The 21096-nt window shown below is 41.8% G+C and overlaps 1 protein-coding gene across 1 annotated transcript; it reads right to left on the bottom strand.

The window, feature by feature from the left end:
* Positions 1-8704: 8704 nt before the first annotated feature.
* On the bottom strand, positions 8705-16592 carry cyp1d1 (cytochrome P450, family 1, subfamily D, polypeptide 1; the record flags this gene model as incomplete). The annotated part of the gene is made up of 7 exons (XM_080765140.1): positions 8705-9104; positions 10015-10101; positions 10293-10416; positions 11022-11111; positions 12387-12513; positions 15252-15893; positions 16317-16592. 7 exons carry the CDS (start codon positions 16590-16592, stop codon positions 8822-8824), a joined length of 1629 nt encoding a protein of 542 aa, XP_080621266.1. The 3' UTR covers positions 8705-8821.
* Between the last annotated feature and the right edge of the window lie 4504 nt (positions 16593-21096).

The following is a 21096-nucleotide window of genomic DNA, read 5'->3' as shown; positions in this document are numbered from 1 at the left end:
CACTTTTAAATATTGAGGATTCTCCGTGGCCATGTAGATGCTGGTGGTTGTCCTTAAAGTATGTATTCACCATCTATAGGACTTATGGGAACAATTACATTTACTAGCACAGGATGAAGAGGTAAAAATCCATCTTTGTCCACTAATGCACCAAAGCCAGTAAGTCTCTGCGGGTTACCTGCAGAACGCTTGGTATCCATATGAGACCAAAGGTGTATTAAAGCCAATTCTATTTTGATACCTCGAAGGATGCATCTGCTCCAGGGGGCTGAATAACATAAACGCCACTGGTCGCATTTGGTTGGAGAGTCTTGATCTGTGAGCAGTCTTCTCTTGGGGTTGTGTGTCCTGCCTGGAAATGTATTATATTTTTTTACTTAACAGCCAGAGAGACAGGAAGACCAGCTGTTATTGAGAAAACACTCAGCAATGACTACTTTCAGAATAAAGAAGGGGACACCCATTTCCCCCCTTTAACAAAAAAAAAAACTGCAAACCTTAAGTGAATGTTTCTGAGCTACCTGCTCAGTCTCAAGAGTCTCTGAGAGACTCAAGAGAAAAGTCAACATCAGCCCACAATGAACACTCAGGCTCTTCATGTTTACCCAATTGTCTGAGAAAACAAACAAATAATATGAGCTCAGCATAAATGTCTCTTGTATTAATGCATTTATTTGTAAATGTAAACTCTATAGCAACAACTATAGCAACAAAGTCACCTACATTAAATTGTTATTTTAAACACAAAACCAAGTTTACAACTCACAAGATGGGATAATGACATACAATCAACAATCCATGGTATTGTCAATCACACATTTACCTGTGGCGTTGGACCCTTGTGTGCTGTTAAGAAAGTGTCTGCAAAATGTCCCCTTCTGTTTTATACCGTTGCTTCTAAAACGGTTAGTCCCAATACTTGATTCTGATTGGCTGGTTACCGTCATGTGACAGTTGTATTTCACCGATAACCCACACCTTCAATCACTTTATATCATTCCCAGCTTTGTAGCTGTACTGGGGAAGGGGAGTGCTTGATTGGTCTACGAACCCATGCCGTGCGGGCGTCTAAGCACCGCCCGGCTCATATGACTGTGAATATGTAGCTCCAGGCAGCCCCGTAAAGACATCAAACGCTATTCTTCGGTCTACAAGCTCACAACGCCTGCATATAGACAGCATTTCCACTGTTATCCACAAGTTATCAATTATGTTTGTGTGACCACGTGACGCCACAGACTACATGTTTCACTGAAAATTCAAATGAATAATCAAAGGAGGTATTAATGAAATTCAGTCCATTTCCTAGAAGTAAAATACAGGATGACGGTGTGTAGCCTACGGTCAGGCTTTCTTCTCTTTCACATTGTTCAAAAGACTTGTTTCAAGCTAGACTGTGATGATGTTCTGTTAAATATATTGATCCTATTTAACTACCCAGCAACGAATCTGCTACGAATTTGTGACATCTTGATTGGATATCACCAATCATCATCTGGCCCACAATATCACCTGATTTCAACCAACATAAATTCTTCCCACTAATCCTGGATGAATCAGAGATAGTCCAATCGAGGCCAGATCAACGTAAGTCATGTCATAACTTAACTAGTCAGATCTGGCCCAGCATAAGCTATATTATTTGTCAAATAATTGACAGAATTCCTAATAACTTTTGTGGTCCTGCAAATGTGTAACCTTCTATGCCCTGGTGTGAGGTGGTGAATTGCTGAGAGTGATATGTGACAAGTGTGTGAGCTGAGTGGAGGAGATGCGAGTGAGTGAGTGAGTGAGTGAGTGAGTGAGTGAAAGTGCAGGTGGTGACCAGGAGGTGATTAGTCCCAGGCTGGTGGTGAACATGCAGGAGGAGATTGGTCCCATGCAGGCTGGTGTTAAATGCCATCAGCACTTCTCAACACCAGCACCAGAGGGCTTCACTGAGTCTGCACTCCCAGGCTGGGAGTCCCAGCAACATGCATTACACATTTTTGTTCTCAATTATCTTTGGTGTTCAAAGGGCAAGGTCAAAAGTCAACCATGCCCTAGTTTGGCCTCTCGTTTATTTAGATCTATCCACTAACCTTTTGAGCTGATAGCACCGCTCCAAAGGGGACCCTTTTTGAGTGGTGCTCATTTACAATAACAATAGTCTAGACAACCAATAGTCTGGTTGCAACCACACTAATTATCATCTCTGTCGTTTATTTATTTTTTATGTTGCCTGTACGTTGTACAAGAGGTTCTCGGAAAAGTAGCGTAAAAAATGAACACGATGCATTGTGAAGCTTTCCTTTTTTTCACTATTTAAGGCGAGACACCCCAGGTGAATAGGGAAAAAAAGTTAAATAATAGCTATCACAATGAAACTTCTCCAGTTGATTACTTATATTAAAACTAAGATTTTTTGTATTACAAGTTTTCTGAAATTATATGTTTAAATATGCAAATTAGGCATTATATGCGCTAATTTGCATACATTTCGGGACGATAAATCTGAAGATCGGATAAAGCCAGGTTCAAAATGATCATTTCATTTTGTTGACACATTAGAGACAAAGAAAATTACACATGGGATTTTTGATATCTCTAATTATCACTCCACAAATCAGAAAATAGTGTCAACAGGCATAAAAAACCCAATTTTCGGCATTTCTTTGGTATAAAATGTGATGTAAATCAGGCTGTGAATGATATATCAACAAATCCATGTGTAAATGTCTGCGGAATATAGTTATGAATAAGACTGGAAAGTTTGGTGTATGTGAGTTCAACTGAAGTGGAAATTCTTTGTCCCAAGTATGAGGAAAACTCATTTTGAGAAAACGGCCTTTAAAGATTTGTATTGTAAAATTCCAAAACGTTTTATTTGAAGCCACTATTTTGAGACAAAATATCTCATCCAAACCTTGGCAACAACATATAATGGCATATATCATTGGAAAGGTCTGGACCTCAAGCTGACTGTGGTCTGATCCAAATATGGTCACTTCCTTTGTACCAACAACCAATCATGAAAATAGAGATGGTGGCTTTTCACCCCGAAAAACGAGCTGTCATTGGCTAAAATAAACTATCCAACTAAACATCTAAATCTGTATTTTTAATGTGTATTTTGCTTTAGTTTGAAAGAAAACATGTTTAGGAAGCAAAATAGCAAAAAAAAAAAAAAATGAAAAATCATGATTTCACCTGGGGTGTCTCACCTTAAGCAAATGAAAAGCAAATTGAAAGTGAAAGTGTGCCTGTGGGTTTTCAAAATACTGAACCAATAAACATCAACAAGAAAGAAAAAATAACCATATTGGATCCATTGGAAAACATGCATGTATCGGACACACAAGGTTTCCCCCCCGACAGCGTGTGACGATAATGGTGGATTGGATCTAGGCGAGAGTTAGGAGAAGGCCAGGGAACTATTATCACCACAGGAGACCAGAGACACAGAGACCTATAGAGACTGGGTGCAATCCAGGGCATTGCGTGCAGGTTGCTCATGGGATCTCGATCCCTGTCTGGGTCTGACCTGGAGACCCTTGGACAATTGACAAGGCAATTAGGAAGTCACTTGGCCTGTCAGAGCCATTCAGAACAGTAGGCCTACTTTTTTTTTTAAACCCAGGGATAGTTGCTGAGCACAGATGCTCATTTTCACAGCACCCTGCACACACAGACAGACAGAGAAAAAAGAACAAACAAATGACAAGACAAAGAGGACTAGGACAACAAGCAGTTAAGAACTCACACAAGTCAGTCACAGGAGGGAATAGAAACTAAACACGCACAACCCACAAAACAACAAGTGAACCTAGGAGTCCTTTATGGGAAAAAGATGGATCTTAAGCATGTTTATAAAAGTCTCTATGGTGGGGACAGCTTTGATCCTCAAAGGTTTCAAGTTTGTTCCACAACTTCGGTGCCAACACAGCAAAGTCGTCCGTCATTTCTGTGCTAAACCGTGTGGTCTAGTGGAGATCTGAGTGACTGAGTGACTGAGTGAATCATCCACTGCTGGTCATTAGAGAGAATGCAAGTAATTTAGCCTCATCCACTGCATGGTCATTAGAGAGAATGCAAGCCTCCGGCTTGTCCATCATGGCACGTCGATGTCGTGACTGTTAACTTTGCGTGCCGCACTGGGTCGGCTTGCCTTGGTTCTGAGGCCACCCTGCACATGCTCAAAGTAATCTGTTATTCTTTACCAACCTCCTATAGTTTAATGTATACTGGGCTCCATGGACTAGAACTAAGCGGGGGACAAAGGGACCGATCGGAAACAGAGGGAAGCCGGAGCCGTAGGGCCGGGGTTGATGGGTTGGCCAGAGGACCGGTGGGGGAGGTTTTGTTAATCACATATACACAGTGACACACGCGGCACAGGCATTCATGTGTACATGAATACATATACCGTCTCTGTCAGGCAGAAACCACGTACTGTACGTACGGAAAAACTGAGGACCTGCATGCGTTCCAATGGCTCCAAGGTATTTATTATTTTCGTCACCAGGTCTTGTTAATAATACTTTTCAATTACCGTATAAAACCCCACAGACAGACTTTCACTAATCACAGACGAAAAACAGTCTAAGTCCAAATTTCATTCTGACCCCTCCACGAAAAGGCCTCGTTGTCCTGAACCCTTATCTATCATTTATACATTATGGATCAATAGTGTGGACTTAGACTGTTTTTCGTCTGTGGCATTATAACAAAAAAATCACAGAGATTGCAGATCTACGAGGTCACAGCGCGTCACATCACAATGCGTTGTGAGCTTGTAGATCACCAGTTTTTTGCTACTTCTGTGTGACACTGTATAGTCTGTGACGAAGTAGAGCATTATTAATTCATGGAAGAATAGGACAAAATCCAGATATACAAGGTTTCTGCTCAACAGCGATGACATTATCCTCTCTGTCGGGTGGAAACCTCCATCATGCCCTTAACATTTCCGGATCAAGAATAGCAAAATGATCAAGTAGGGTGTTCATTTATGAAAAAACACAAAAGATATAAATATGGAGATAAGCGATTTCAGCGACGATAATAAAGTATTGAGTCATGGATTTGTGTGTGTGTGTGTGTGTTTCCCTCTGTGATCCTGTGTGACCACACACACAGCCCCATGTCCTTTGATGAATGCTCACAATGGCCTACTTGTTGTTATATTATGACAGTGATGTCATTATAATTGTCCAAACTGGCTCCCGTTCAAGACTAACTGTGACTTAGTTTGATTATGCGAACCTTGCAGTTATCTATTCAGGGGTTTTTACATAAACCAAATGGGGGGTACGTGTGGACCCCTATGGCAGGGCCAAGGACCCTTCTATTCAGCTGAACATTAGATGAAGCAGGGCCCTCTCCACTACATCCACTCCACTACAGTTTGACACAATATTGTGTTGCAGATTCAAGCTTTCATTTCATTTATTTATTTATTTCGAACATATTAAAAACATAAATGAACAGGCAAAGGAAATAAAGGAAGAACTAGATTTAAAATAAAAATAAAACAAGGGATATCTAATATCCTTATAGTTTATGTTCGAAAAAGGGATAGGAAGAAGTTTAGTTAAAAATGTATCGGGTCCTACCCCTTCTTTGTGTATAAAAAAAAAAAAAAAGAAATGTCAAGCATAATACTGTACAAGACACCCTTGAGGACATACATTTATACACACACAAAAACCTATGCGTAGACACTGTACCCAGATATTCTATCCTATATATATTTATTATATCTGTTTTAAACATTTTTTTAAACATATTCCAGGTTTCACATTGTTTCAATTCGTCTTTGCATTTTGTTCCACAGGATAACCCCTTTCATTGAAACACAGTGGTATTTTGCACTGGTCCTCAAACATACATACCGTACCCCTCTCAGATCATAATGACTGTAGCTGCCCTCGAATTGTGAAATAATCAGATGTGGATGGTCTCAACGGGTGTAATTTATTCGTCTTCAGGTACAGAAGAAGATGACTGGTACACCGTGAAAATAAATAAATACTTTTAGAATCATACATTTCATAGTTTCACTCACCACAATAATCATAGTTTCGCTCACAATAAAGCAGTGCATTAGATTCATCACTTCAGTATACGATAAACAATAAAAATGTTCATTTAAAGGTCAATTATAAATAATGCAGTTAACCAAGATACCAGAGACCAAACGAAATACCACAACAAAATACAATAGACCATAAATTAAATCATGAACTCAAATGAAACAAACAAACACTGCTGTACCTCGCTCCGCTTATCGAGGGTGCTAAGGGCTGGAAGGCCACCTTGAGCTTCACACAGGAAGCACAGCAAACAGGCACTGTGTCACCAAACAATCAGTACTGTGATCATGTACGTGGCTCTGCTGCTAGAAACACTGCATCTCTCCCTGTCACTCTGGCTGAGTGTGGTGAGTGGTTCTGATGTGAGTGAAGCTAACAGGCTTCAGCTAGATATGTGTTGGTAACAGGAAGTGTCAAAATAAAGGTAAACCAGAATGAGCAAGGTAAATAACAAATTAACTTCAAACTAACGAAAACATTGAAGTTAAACCCAAGTGTCACGGGCACTTACACATGACTCTCTCTCTTCTGGAACAGCCTCTGGTTGTTGTTTGGTAATAATTTGTTTTGTGCTTATACGTTATTTGGACTGTTTTAATGTCAACCAGATCTTTGAATTTTAATGCTTTTAAATTGATAAAGAGTTGGTTTGTTGGTTCTCTGTAGGCAGTTTTATTTACAATTCATATTGCTTTCGTATACAGCTTTCAGTTGAGACAACATCAGTGTTGTGGGATAGGGTTGTAAATTAACCTTTGACCCTGTATTCGGTCTGCTCTTTTCCCCTCCACTGCTGCTGAAAATAGCTGATCTACAAGCTCACATTGCCTCGCAGCGTGAAGCGTTGAGAGCTTGTAGATTGTTTGGCTAAAGTCCCCCTCAGAGTAGGTTCAAGTGTTTAATGTAAATAGAGTTCCAATTAGACAAAGGTTTGGCGCCCCCCTGTAGTAACTCTGAGGACCCCTGCCCTGCCCCAAGGATACACAGAGGTATTAGAGGGGGTACGTGAGACAAAGTGGATTTTGATTGTATTTATTTCAGTCTTATGTTTGATAAAACATTGACAGACGTGTGCACCTGCTGATCTGTAAAGTGTATAAACGGAACAAAAAATTAGTTTTATTTATTTAATAAATAAAAACTTGACTAGCACAACAGTTATTGATTAGAAAGCAATATCTATTTTGAGCATATTGACATAAAACTGGACTTATGTCATGACCACATGCAGTTGAACTCATTCAATCCAGGAAAAGGCACTTTAGATTTTGGCTATAGCCTATACGGTATATTGCAACGTAATACGTTTCTCATAAAACTGTAAGGATTTAAAATACATTTTTAGAATCGACCTCAGGTCCAAATGGGTTCAAATAATTCTGTCTCCTTGCTCTTCTATTGAGACTACAACTACAATAGTAGTTATAGTGGAAAGTTATATAGTGGAGCTTTAAAGCAACTATAACAACAGTTTTAATTATTTCACATCATATTTGTTTATGTCCCTCAAACTTATTTCTAATGGTTTGAGCCTCAATCACCACTCTGATATAACCAGTCCATGGCATTTCTTTTAGGCTTCTGAAGCTTTTACTTAGCTGCAGTACCAGTACCACAATATCCTGAGGTGGTGGGAGAGCGCTGATATGAAAATCAATTTAATCTTTGAGTCATAATACTGATGATGCTAGATAAACGCAGGCTTGTTTCCAATCCATGCCAGCTTGGAAAATCAACAATGGCGGACATTGTAAACAAAGTGGAACTGCAAATTTGGAATTTCCATAAAAGCCCCTATATGATGAGAAAGCCTAAATGTTCAACATTGCGTATATGTGGGGATAGATTTTTGTTTTGTTTTGTTATTTTGAGTGTTTGAGTTGCATGATGAAATAACCCTAAGCTTGTACATTGGCTATTTTTGCCAAATGTTCACCTGGTTTTGCTGAATGTTCGCATCATTTATGACGTGCCCAGAATATGAATGCTAGGGTTAGTGTGGTTAGAATGAAATAAATTTGTTTGGGAGTCTCACAAATGCACAAGCTCACAAATGCATCACAGGGTAGTTCTGCAAATTCAGCTGTTTTTATTTCTAGAATTTACATAAAAGGAAATGTATATGTCTGACCAGAAGCAGGAATACAACATCTCCACACCAGGCGGCCTTAACAATGAGACCAGAGGGAGATCAATAGCAGGGGCATCACCCCAGCAAATCCATAGTGAATAGTCTTGAAAGGTTTTTGCATATTTTTGAAACATTTTAAATCTCGTCCCTGGCCAAACATATTTTCAGATCGGTGTCAGTCAGATATGAAAACGTTTGAGAACCACTTAGTATGGTTGGGGAATGATGGTCTGCATAGTTGAGTGTAAACCTGCTCACAAAAAAGATAAGCAAACACTGCATTCAAAATGTTTTGTATGATTCATTTTATTATTCATATTCAATGTTTATTATTCATAATTCAATATTATTCATAGCTTTCAATCACTTTAACGATTATTTTAAACTTTAGCTATTGGAAAATAGCAAATATACAAGCTGATCGTGTGGCACTGAGTGCCGCGCTAGAAGCTTGTAGATCTGATTCTGTATGTTTTGTTAATTGTGAAAATGTGTGCAAATCTTTGAATATATATTATTTTACAACAAACGTTTTTAACTCAAATCTTTGCTTCTGGGGGGGGTCCCGTCAACAACATAGAATGATAGAATGACAAGAATGGTTCTTCAGGGAGTTCTAGAGCCTGGAAGTAATGGTTATCCGGTAGGGGTGAGGCTTCATGGTGAGTCCAAAGTCAGTGGTGAGATCCAGTTCCTGTCCGGGGACGCTCTGGACGTGCAGGCCGTGGAGAAGCGTGGTGAGGAACACGAACATCTCCAAGCGAGCGAACACGTCGCCGAGGCACCGTCTCTTCCCCACGCCGAAGATCAGAACCTTCTCTGTCAACTCCTTGTCGACCAGGCCCGATTGGCCCAAGAAGCGCTCCGGACGAAATGTGTCCGGATCCTCCCACAGGTCCCTGGGTGACGAGGCAAAGAACAAGAGGATCAATGAACCAATGAGAGTAAGATGTACAAACGAGATCCAACTAGAAATGCACCTCTGTCAAGGTGCCAACTTACGCCTGGCACACAAGTAGGCCATACATGGCAACCTTGAAACGTACCTTAGTTAAGTCACCATCAACTGCCAATAAGGGACCACCATTCCCCAACATACATACATAGATAACATACATACCCAGCCAATGACGTACCTTAGTTACGTCATCAAGAATGGTGGTCCCTCATTGGCCGGTGGACAACACAGACATACCCAACCGATTGCAGTACTTGCGCACTCTGCTTGCGCAAGTAATACACCCACTGGTTCTCTTTCTTTGTTTTTTTCCAAGGACATGCCCACGGACCCCGTATCTCTGAGAGTGTACAAATGTAACCAAATTGACCATTTGGTTACTTACAGTTGTACACTGAAATGTGAAACTGTAACTGACGTTTGATGATTTAATTTCCCCCATTCAATTTGACTTTGACCGGTTATAACCGACGGACGGCAACTTCGGACTCCTGTCCCTAATTAGTATAGGCTTAGGCTACAATTGTGATTTAAACTCCTGGAAATTAAAGCCAGTTCGTGGCTGGTGCCGTGGAAGCACCAAGGATCTAGAACAGAACCAGTTCAAGAACAAATTTTATTTTGGTGGAAAAGGGGCTTCATAGTTACATGGTCAGCTTGGTTCCAAACTATCAATAATTTAGCTAGGGTAGGCAGTGATTGATTTATTGATTGAATACTTTATTAACAGTTTGGACCCCTGGGGGATCCCGGAAGCCCACTTTGAGAACCAGTGAACGAATGAATTCATTAAGTGAAGAAAAAGAGAAATAAGCAAGGGGTAAATAAACGCATGAGAAATAAATACTCACACATCATGGTTGACCTGATACTGATTGATGAATACACACGTGTCTTTAGGGATGAAGAATCCGTTCAGAATGACGTCTGTTGTGGTGCTGTGGTTATTGGAAGAAGACGAGAATGAAAGGTAAAACTGTAGTCCCAGGTTTACAGAAGGCGGCAAGGCGCCTTAGCCGTTTCCTCTGCATGAAGATGTCATAAAGCGTTTTCTATAGTTCAAGTCTGCTGCCAATTAAGCCACTCCACATGTATTATTGATTTTAAGAGGGATTAAAACGTGTCCTACCAGTGAGGTATGGTGAAAGGGACGTAGGAAGCGTGTCGGAACACCTCGTATAAGAAAGCATCAGTGAAAGGCATCTTAGGCTTGTCCGCAAACCTGGGTAGTCTGGCTGAGCCAACGTGTTCATCTACAATACATCGAAGACAGACAAAAGGACAGAGTGTTGGACTTCGACAAGTAATCTCTCTACAAGCTACCTTCATTGACAATTTTCAGTGCATTACATATATTTGAATATATAATAGAATACATGCTGGCTTACCGGTGGCGGGTGGCCTCTGTCCATCTCAGAATGGGAACTACAGTCAAACTATTGTTAGACTTACTGATGTTATCTCTAATTCCAGTGATACATTTGTTAACTGCATGTACAGTGCAATATATGTTGTATGTCTCTATACACATTTTCTTAATATTTTCATTTAAAATATAATTTGCTGTCGGGCAGGAACCTCTCCATATTTTAACTTTTTGCGTTTTAACGTGTTTTAAGCTTGTATATATCTGCTATTGTCAAAGGATTTAAAATGATAGATTTTATACCTTTGAATACTTGTGTGAAATGGGACTTTCTGCATAATGAATACTTTTACTTTTGGTACTTATGCCAACACTGTTGTACTACATTTTGAATACCGGTTTTCTACAATAGGGTTGTACTTTTTGTAAGTTAAAAAAGTGAGAACTTCTGCACCACTGCAGAGATGCAGACTATGATAATAGTAGGCCTACCTATCTCCTGGTGTATTCTGCCCTGGATCTCAGGAAACTTGATGAGGTACAACAGGCTCCACTGTAAGCCAGCAATAATGGTGTCGAATCCTGATTCGACACAAAGCATGACAACACCATGGTCAACGTCAGTTGTCAAAGACATTTGTGTATGTTTGTTAGTGCTGGTTTGCTCCACCGTTCATTCACTCATTAACTGCCATATGTCATTTCTATCCAACGAACAGACAGCTATTGGCGCATGTGTACGTCATGTGGTGTTTTCAGTGTTTACGATAGAGGGCAGGCTTCCGCAACCTGATCCTAAGTCTTTCAAAGAAGAAGATACCCGGATATAACATGATCTAAAGAAACTACACTTTTTAAGTAGAGACTCTCCTCTTTCTTTTGAGCTATTTGGCGTTCACGTTAGGGATGTTGAAAAAAGTCGAAAATCGACTCCATTTACGACTCATGCTCACCGCGACTCAAAAACGTATGTGTCGAAAAATCGTTTGTATTTTTATAATTTATTATTATTATATTATATATATATATTATTGTTTTGAAAACAGCAGATCAAGGCAACGCGTTGTGAGCTTGTAGATCGTCTATTTTCAAATAGCCTATTAGTCGCTTCTTTTTGGCTTGTTTTCATAGACCTGAATGCTTATTTCTCTCACAAATTGGCAAATCTCACACATGCCGTAAAGTAAAATGACAGGTCTGCTGCTCTGAGCAGCAAGCGCTCTTCTCGTTGTGAAGAAAGCAAAGCAGGACAGAGTTGTCAAATAAATCGCGCCGTCATTCATACTGTATTTATTCCCCGACCCGACATTAAAGTACGGAAGAGCGTGCGTCCCATATCAGTTCATTACGGGACTCGTGACAGGCTGCAGACCATAGAGTATACCCGGTAAGTTGGGACATATAGCCGATAGCGCCGCTGCTCCTTCAGTGTCGTTTACAAAATAAAGTTTTATTTATTTATTATTGGGCTTTGATGCAAATTCTAAACCTATAGATGCAGCTGCAGAAGTTGTGTTGCTTAAAGGAATGCATAGACGTTCTCCTCAACTGCTGCGCAGCAACAAAGAAACCAAATAAAAAAATAATAGGGAAAAATCGATCGACGCGTCGATTTGCGGCCTCGACTTATCGATTTGCCAAATATGAGTCGTTTGGCATCCATCATGCACCGACAATCTACTGAATTGCCAATGGCAGGACGTGTGAAGTTCTCAAAGCGCACATGTATGCTTTCTGAGTTCCAAAGATCCACAACAATTATCAATTTTGTTGAACATTTTTGAAACATTTGGACTATAACGAACTGCCCAACAAAACAGGTTGAAACAGCATGGTTGAGATGTGTGTAATTATAACCTGCTCCAAATATATCCAGGACAGTGTGGATGATCTGAGAGTCGGAGAGCAGAGCGTTGTCCTCTGGGTCCAGGTGTCTGTCCTCGCACAGAGAGATCAGGGCATCCGTGATGTCCCGAATGCAACTCTGGAAGTACAAATAATGTACAGGTATAGTTCCGACCAAGCAATCTGATGAAATTAAACCAGAGCAAAAGGAACACCTAGACCTGGCCCTAATCACACTTTAATAAATCACTCCGCAGTCCGCACCTTATCAAACTATATATGGCACAGCTGAGTGCCGGTGCCAGTGTCCTTATAGCCTACCAGAGGGCAGATCAAAAACAGCCTGCAAGCAGTGAGAACAACAAACAGCAGTACAGGCTACCCGTTTTCAGAAATGGATTATATTGTTCATTTTGATTTATTGGGTGGACTTAGTTGTGATGAATGAATGGTTGGAAGAAGAGTACGAGAAGGAGAATGCGAAACCAAACGACAGTATGGCGCAATCATGGAAATAGCTGATCTACAAGTTCACAATGCGTTGGTGTAAGCTTGTAGATCAGTTATTTTGGCCACGCGACACGGTCGTACGACGGAGCATATCTTGAATTCCTCCCACTGCACCGGGCCGGCTTTGACAGCTGTGTTGATTAGACGGAGCCTCAGAGCGCTGCTACTTTGAATCAAAATGGACTATTTAAAGATGGAGTGCCGTGATTTTTGTACTTTTTCTGTGTCTATGGAGTTAACATTACTCTAATAGGCCCCCGGGTGTGGTTAAAATATTCAAATGTCTTCCCTGTGTATTTTTGGCTTCTTCCTGAAAGCTGAAAGCCTTTGAGTCAAAAGGCCCAATCGAAATAACACCATTTTAGTGACATCATTTATAACCCTAACCCCTCCCACATTATCATACAAGGCTTAAGTTCAGGTGGGTGGTGCTAAGGTGAAAACCAGGTTTACTTAATTAACTGGTGGGTGTGGCCACATACAAAAACTTTTTTGAAATAAATCTTCCTCCTAGTATAATCATAGTACCTGATGATCATGTTTTGGGGGGGGGGGGGGGGTGGTGGGTCACATATGAATAATTTTGTGTTTTGTTTTCTTGGTAACTGTTGTATAATCGCAATATTACACTCGAGGGTGTGCTTTATCATGAATATTGGCACTTCAATGATGCTTCCGGAATTCGACGTGACCACATCACTGTCGTGCCAATAATCACGATAAAGCACACCCTCTGTAATATTGCTTAAATAAGTAATATCAATCAATGTGGGCTTTCTGGGGCGGCAGTACCTGTGCTTTTTCTCCCATAAAATTAAATAAAAAGTTATAAAAAATTCTGGTTCGAATCCCAATCCCGACAATGTTTTCTACGTGTCACTCCCCATCGCTCTCTCTCCCCCTCTCATATATATATATATATGTATATATATATAATATGTACACTACACACACACACTTGCACTCAAACTATATCAGTGCTTCGCAAAACAAAAACACAAAAATAATCTATATAAAGATAAAGAGAAGCAGAGAATAGAGGAACCATTGATGCTATAAGCAACCGAACGGCGCGTGCCTTCCAGCAGAATGATAATTCATTAATTAGAGTGCGTGCAAACCTTTTAGCTACTCTGCGCGAGAACAAAAGCTCCTTCCCGGGGACCGTTTGTCATATTTTTGGCTACAACGACGTGCACAACATCCATTGTATGTGTACATAGCTTCGGATTAAAGAATGGACTGCGAACCGGTGGAGCCAGAGAACAGTACACTTAGAGACACGCCATCCGCTCAGAGCCTGAGCCATTCCAGGACATTTTATGACGCCGTTCTGTTCTCTAGACTGGAGCCCCGACCCCATTCTATTCTGTTCTCTCTGAGTCTGAGTAGACTGGAGCCCTGACCCCATTCAGGTTGTGGCCTCCACCACCCCCCCCACCACACACACACACACACACACACACACACACACACACACACACACTTGGTGGTGGCCAATTTATCTGTTGGCAGTGGTTCAACAGATAAATATTGTGAAAATAGCCTAACTACAAGCCATTTTGAGCTTGTAGGGGGTGCAATGGCTTTTTGCGGATTTTATTTAGACGTTTCAGTCTAAAACGGAAGGCTGTGTGCTTTTGGACCAACCTTCAGTGCTATATGGGTCGTATAGCTCCACAACGCTGGAGTTGTTTGTTTACAAAACGTTACAAGTCGGATAGAGCATGCAGCTATACCAGCCTACCACCTGGCTTATTTCTAACCTATAATGTTTTCAGATACATATTTTAGCGTGCTGATTACGTTTAAAATGAGTAATACAGCTGTGTTTTGACGGACACGCAGCAATGGGAATCAAAGACCACGGATATGGTCTAAAAGTGTGAAAAACATTTTTAACATATTTGTCAATTTGGTATTAAAAAGGTCTTAAAAGTCATTAAAAGAAATGTGAAGATACCACTGTGTGAGTGAGAATGATAGCGACAGATTATGATGGAGCACTCTCAGAAAAACATTTCTTTCCACCTGTAAACCTGTGATGTGGCCCGGGCCAGCCTAGCGGTCCAGGCACCTCGGCTGGTAATCCAGACAGCGTGTCGCGGGTTCGAGTCCCGACCCCGACGACCTTTGCTGCGTGTCTCCCCCCCCCATCTCTCCCCCCCGTTTCCTGTCGACCCATCAATAAAAGGCAAAAAAGGCCACCCCAAAAAATATTTAAAAAAAAATGATGTGACAATAAAGACAGTGTGTGTGTGTGTGTGTGTGTGTGTGTGTGTGTGTGTGTGTGTGTGTGTGTGCTTGTGTGTGTGTGTGTGTGTGTGCGTGTGTGTGTGTGCGTACGTGCGTGTCGGCCAACCTCACCTTATCAAAAGTGCGGACGTGCTCCTCGATGCTTCTCTCCATGAAGCCGTTCATCCTGCGAATGTGCTCCACCAGCCTCCTCAGCGACGGGCTGGGGAAGTAGCGGAGCACGGGGAAGAAGTCGGCCAGGTTCCCGGCCGCGAAGACCCGGAGCACGTCGTTGTGGATGTGGACGACGGCGAGGAACTCGTCGTCGTCGTAGTCGTACCGCTTCCCGAAACACAGGGCGCAGACGACGTTGGCCACCGAGGCGACCAGAGGCACCGCGGGGTCGAGACCTCTGTTCCCGCGCGTCGTTTCCCCTTCTTCTTCGGCCGCCCGTCGCCGAAACGCCTCCACCATCTCCACCGCCTCGGCACACACGTGCTCCTCCAGCAGGCAGGTGGTGGTGGTGGTGGCGCCGGATCCCCCGGCGCAGGGCTCGGCCTGGGAGAAGGAGCTGAGGGCGTTCTTGCACAGCTTCTTGCGGAGCGTCCAGGCGGGCCCGTACTTGTCGCCGAAGGTCATGCTGGTCCCGTTGGCCACGGCCGAGAAGGTGAAGAGGTCGGGGCGTCCGGCGAAGGCCTCGCCCTGGCGGACCAGCGCCCGCCGGACGGTGCCGTATCCACTCAGGACGACCACGGTCAGAGATCCCAGACGGATCTGGAAAGGTCACGTGAAGGATGAGTCGTGTGAATGATGATAATGATAAAACAGCTTCACTGTCACGTCGCTGGTTTACAGGTGTAAAACCTTTTTTTTCCTTCATAAAAGCATCAAGAATCATTTGAGTTAAAAGAAAGTGGAAGAAGAGTAGAGATAGAAAGAAGAGCGGGGATAACAGGATAGAAACAGGTCAGTTAATCAAGAGCTCCTAGTAGAGGGGAGAGAAATAAATATGCATGTAGCCAATACAGGCAGTCAGATAAAAAAAAGCCTTTTCGATCAATCAATCAATCAATCAATCGTGATTATTAGAGTCGTGATTTCAAGGAGGTCGTATACAGTATGTGTACCACAGGTTACAAAGTAGCAGAAAGAAAGAAAGAAAGAAAGAAAGAAAGAATATCAGCATTTACTCTTTACCTTGAAAACATCACCATATTCAAGTCGCATGCGGGTCAGAGAAAGATGGATCTGGTCTCCCATTTGCAGCAGGTTTCCCACCAGGGGCCACGGCCTGGGCCCCGGGGGAGCCGGGTGTTTCGCCTGCAGGCCCTGCTGCTGGTAGCGGTCCCTGAGGCCCTGTCGCCCCCTCAGGGCCACCAGGAGTAGGGCGACGACACACAGAGCCACCGTGAGACAGGACAGGGAGACACAGGGGCTTTCCTGGATGGGGAGAATCCTGAATGTCAGTCTCATCATCATCATCGTTGTCATGGCGCTGGACCGCTGTGGTAGCTGAGCAGAGACAGACAGCAAGAGAGAGTGAGAGAGAGAGAGAGAGAGAGAGAGAGAGAGAGAGAGAGAGAGAGAGAGAGAGTGGGACCAAGAGAAAGACAATCTGACATGATGACACATCAATGGAAATTCTGTAGGAGATCAAGAAGATTGATGCAGTCACCAGTGAGATACATTGTGAGCCTGTGAGGAAAAAGTTTATAATTCTGGAAGAAGAAAATCTTTACATTTTCACCATACTGTGAGCATGTTGGTTGATCTTTACAAAAAGCAATAATAATGACGGGTAGTAATAATAATAATAATAATGTGTATGTAGTAATAATAATACTAACCTTATCTAAATGTAGTTCTCTTCAGTAGTGTGTAGAGTCATTTGACAAAGAGCAGGACACTCACCCGAGACAGCCGTCCGATCGTGTTGGATTGACTGTCTTGTCTGGAGAAAATGAGCCCTTAATTCGGTTCAGCTCTGCCACCTGCAAAGGGACTTTCTTTGCACAAAAGCACAAAACTTGGCTCAGCCAGGGCAGGGAACCGGTCCCAGAAGAACCGAATGGAACAGAACCGTTAGACCGACTGACTGAGGGAAGGTCAGAACTGTTCATTCATTCTCTTTTGTGTTCAGTTCAATCAGCTGATATGAGTTTCTTTTTTTCTCTCTTTTTTTCTGTGCAAAGAGGCCACTGAGAAACTCACACACACACACACACACACACACACATCCTGTGGCATTTTATCATTGCCCCAAAACCCAGCCTCTGCTGTGTGGAGCCCATTGGATACCATAGAGGCCCTCATACCATAGCATACACTGGTGCTTACTGCCATCATTGCAATTTCTGACAATCGTCACAAGATGGAGCTCCAATTCTTTTTAGATTTGTCTTTGACCAGTTAAGGACTGATTTGATGCATGTGAAGTGAGGGGACTCTTTCTTTGGTGTTTCGCCCAGGTGGGCATGGTTAACGGGTTGTATCCCAAAACCCTACCTATGCCTAAACCCAAACCTAACCTTAACCCTAACCTCACAAACACTAGGCTTATTGCTTAACCCCAACGTTAACCCCAATAGTTTTAACTGTTTTAGTCCGAGTTGATTTCAACTTCGCCTTTTATGTTTTATTGCTTTAAACTTTCAGTGCCCCCTGCTATACATTTGAAATGACCGTAGGGAGCCAGCTTTATAGGCGGCATTCTATTACCGTCAATACAGCCCAATACAACGAGTAGAGGGGCAAACACTTTTTAGAGTAGCAGCCGGCGTGTGTTAGGTTTCACAACAAGCAGTAACATAGCTAGCGCGATGTGTCAGAAATTGTACATCTGAACGCCGGGTGGCTTGGACAAAAACAACAACTTTGGAGTATTTTTCAGAGAAAAGAAGCAACAAAGACACGACAATGAGTGGATCCTTATGGGAGGCGTGCGCATTGTTCCTCACGATGGGAAGAAGAACGCCACTGACTGGCAGTCTTTTTTTATTGTTAATGGCGTTTAATGTTGTTGTTGGCACCGTTTGTTTTACATCACCATTACATCACCTAATCAACATGAGTTAGACTTTAATAATTATATTAGTGCCCCTCACTTTACACAGGTGTGATTTTTTTAAACGTGAATTACAAAAATGTATATATTTAGATTTGTATTATCGTGAGAAAGCCTGACGTTTCTATTAGCTTGGATTCCCCATCGATGTCACTGGTGGACAGCAGGGTTCTGAACTGCCCACAGCCCTCCTACGAGACACAGACTGAGTGTCTCATATGGACAATATTAGTGAGGACCAATTGACCTATAGCCAAGCCCCTCCCCAAACGAATATGGTCCAATCACAGCTAATCATAAAATGGGTTAGACAAACCTCTGCATCAATAGTTTTCCTATATGATAAAACATTGTTTTAAAAAAGAAATGTGTAAAATCCACGATATTTACATTGGAATGAATGAGCCGGGCTAAAAGTGTCCAAGTGTGTCTAAGTGGGAGAGGCCGGCCGGGTCTTAGCTATAGGTGAATTATATGAAGAGGTTGAAAGTGGGGAAGTCTTCCTTTAATATCGGGAAAGTGTCATTTTACATTTTAACCACTTTAACCATTTATTTTACTATTATTTGGCTATTCCAAAATAGCATAAATACAAGCTCATAACATCATAGATCTGCTATTTCTGAGAAATTGTGAAGATTTGTGCAAATCTTTGAACAACATAAATTAGGATTAACATTAGGATTTAGAAGACATTTGGAGAATGGGCATCAGCTCTTAATGGGTTAATGCATTAATAAAAAGACATAATTAAACTGTTCTGAAACTGTAAATTTGGGCTAACAGCTAGCGGTAGAGTCAACCCATTTAGGCTTGAGGCCGATTCTAAAAACGCCTCTAAATCCTGACCTAAGTTTTCTGAAAAACTTCAAATATTTATATAGCAGCATCAAAAAAAATTACATTTTTTAATACTATACAGTACTGTACAGAACCCCAAAATGGGTTACCGGCCTGAGGGGGTAAAACACTAAAAGGGGTTCCCGCCCAGAATGGGTACACAAAAGTACACAAATTAATTTGGCAGAGTCCACGCAATTAAGGATTTTCCAGTCAGAGAGTTTAGGGTTTTAGATATGCCACATATATTCAGAGAGAAAGACAGAATCCACATACAGCCAAGTTGGTAAAATCTCTCCATGTATCACAAAATGAAGACAGTATTATAGTACAGTTTATCTTGATTTACTGTTGTCATGGGGCCCCGACGAGAAAAGTTTACAACACCGACGTGTCAATTCTAGAGATGATGTTACTTCCTTTAAATCCAGCAAACATGAATCTGGGCAATGTAGTCTTATACGTAATTAATCTGTAGTCCTACTTCAGAATCGTGAAGAGAGCAATGAATGTTAAGAGGGAGATACAACCCAAGGCTGAATGGAGCGATAAGGCGGGACCAAGAAAGAAGACAATACGCAATAAGAACAAATTATGCACAAATAAGAATCACAGGCAGAGTTGTCGCTACCTGGATTTGAACCAGTGACCCTGTGGTCCAAAGGTGAAAGCTCTACCGACTGAGCTATGCAGACAAAGTCAGTTGACTCATTCTAAACAGTAACATCATCCCGTATTTTTGGTAACAACTGTCCTGGTCTTTATGCATTATTACAGTGTGTTTTCACGTACAAACTTTTCTTTGTACGCTTTCAGTGCTATTTGGCATGACCCTCTACCATACTGTACAGTTGCAAAAGCATATGACGCTGCTTGTATGTATTAGGGACAAAAGAAGAATTTTCACAAACCAGGGATTTTCATTGGCTCATAAAAACTTAATTTTTTGACTTAAAAGAAATGTACTACGATTATTTGTCCGTATAGGTCCAAAGTTCACATGTAGACGTGTTTGTACATTCTGATCAAAGTTCCTGGGAGATTTTAACTGTTTTTCATATAATTAAAAATGTCGGGTGATCTAAAGGTCAGAGGTCAAAACACAAAAGTTGTTCGGCATGAGGAGACACATATGTGTATCAAAGTGTCATTGCTAACGGGCAAACGGTTCATGAGATATTCACGTTCAAAGTTTGCATTTTCAATTGAGTGCTATAGCGCCACCATTTGGCCAATCGTCATGGGCTTCGCATAGTACAATTTACAATTTAGGCATTTAGCAGACGCTCTTGATCCAGAGCGACTTACATTTAAGCAAAAAGAAAAGCATGGCATACATCACATATATCAAAAGTGGTTATCATGAATCATGTATAAACTCGAACTAGAACTAGTCACCGGTTGGCATGGCCCTCTTACCCCTCTACCAGATCACAGCGTTTCGCGGGAACCGACTGCACGGTTCAGTCAGAACTGCAATTTTTGGCGGAAGAAGAAGAAGAAGAAAAAAAAAACCCACAAAAACAATAAGTGACCAAAGTCACTTTGTGACTTCTTGGTCCCTTAAAAATCTCAAAATTCACAAATACACCTGAGATGAGGTAGAAATCTACATATTCATACATTAACCTCTTTCACTGCCACCTGTTCTCTCCTTGCCACAGTCTTTTCAGTCAGCTCTTTGTTTTAAAGGTGAAAATTACCCCGGGTCGTCACCAGGAGGTCAGCAAACGTCTAATGGATCCTCCCGTGATGTTTGTAGTCTTTTGGTTACCTGAGGCATTGTAACAGCGTCCAATGAGCCGTGGGTAAAGCCTGAGGCATTGTAACAGCGTCCAATGAGCCATGGGTAAAGCCTGAGGCATTGTAACAGCGTCTAATGAGCTGTGGGCAAAGCTTCCATTCTAAATGTCCCGTCGGCCACCGTTTTAACCGTCTGTCTGTGCCCATATATGGAGATCTCTGTATCCGTCTGCCTGTGTCTAAAGAGTGCAAACTGACTGTGAAAAGTGGAAGTAATCAAATGGCAATGGTGTGGGGTTGCCATGGCAACCAATTGGCTGAGGCAGAGAA

The sequence above is a fragment of the Protomyctophum bolini genome (genome assembly GCF_963924005.1).
Source record: "Protomyctophum bolini genome assembly, chromosome: 6".
NCBI classification, from domain to species: Eukaryota; Metazoa; Chordata; class Actinopteri; order Myctophiformes; family Myctophidae; genus Protomyctophum; species Protomyctophum bolini.
The sequence above is the reverse complement of the archived record's forward strand: the minus strand, read 5'-3'. Positions and strand labels throughout refer to the sequence as shown.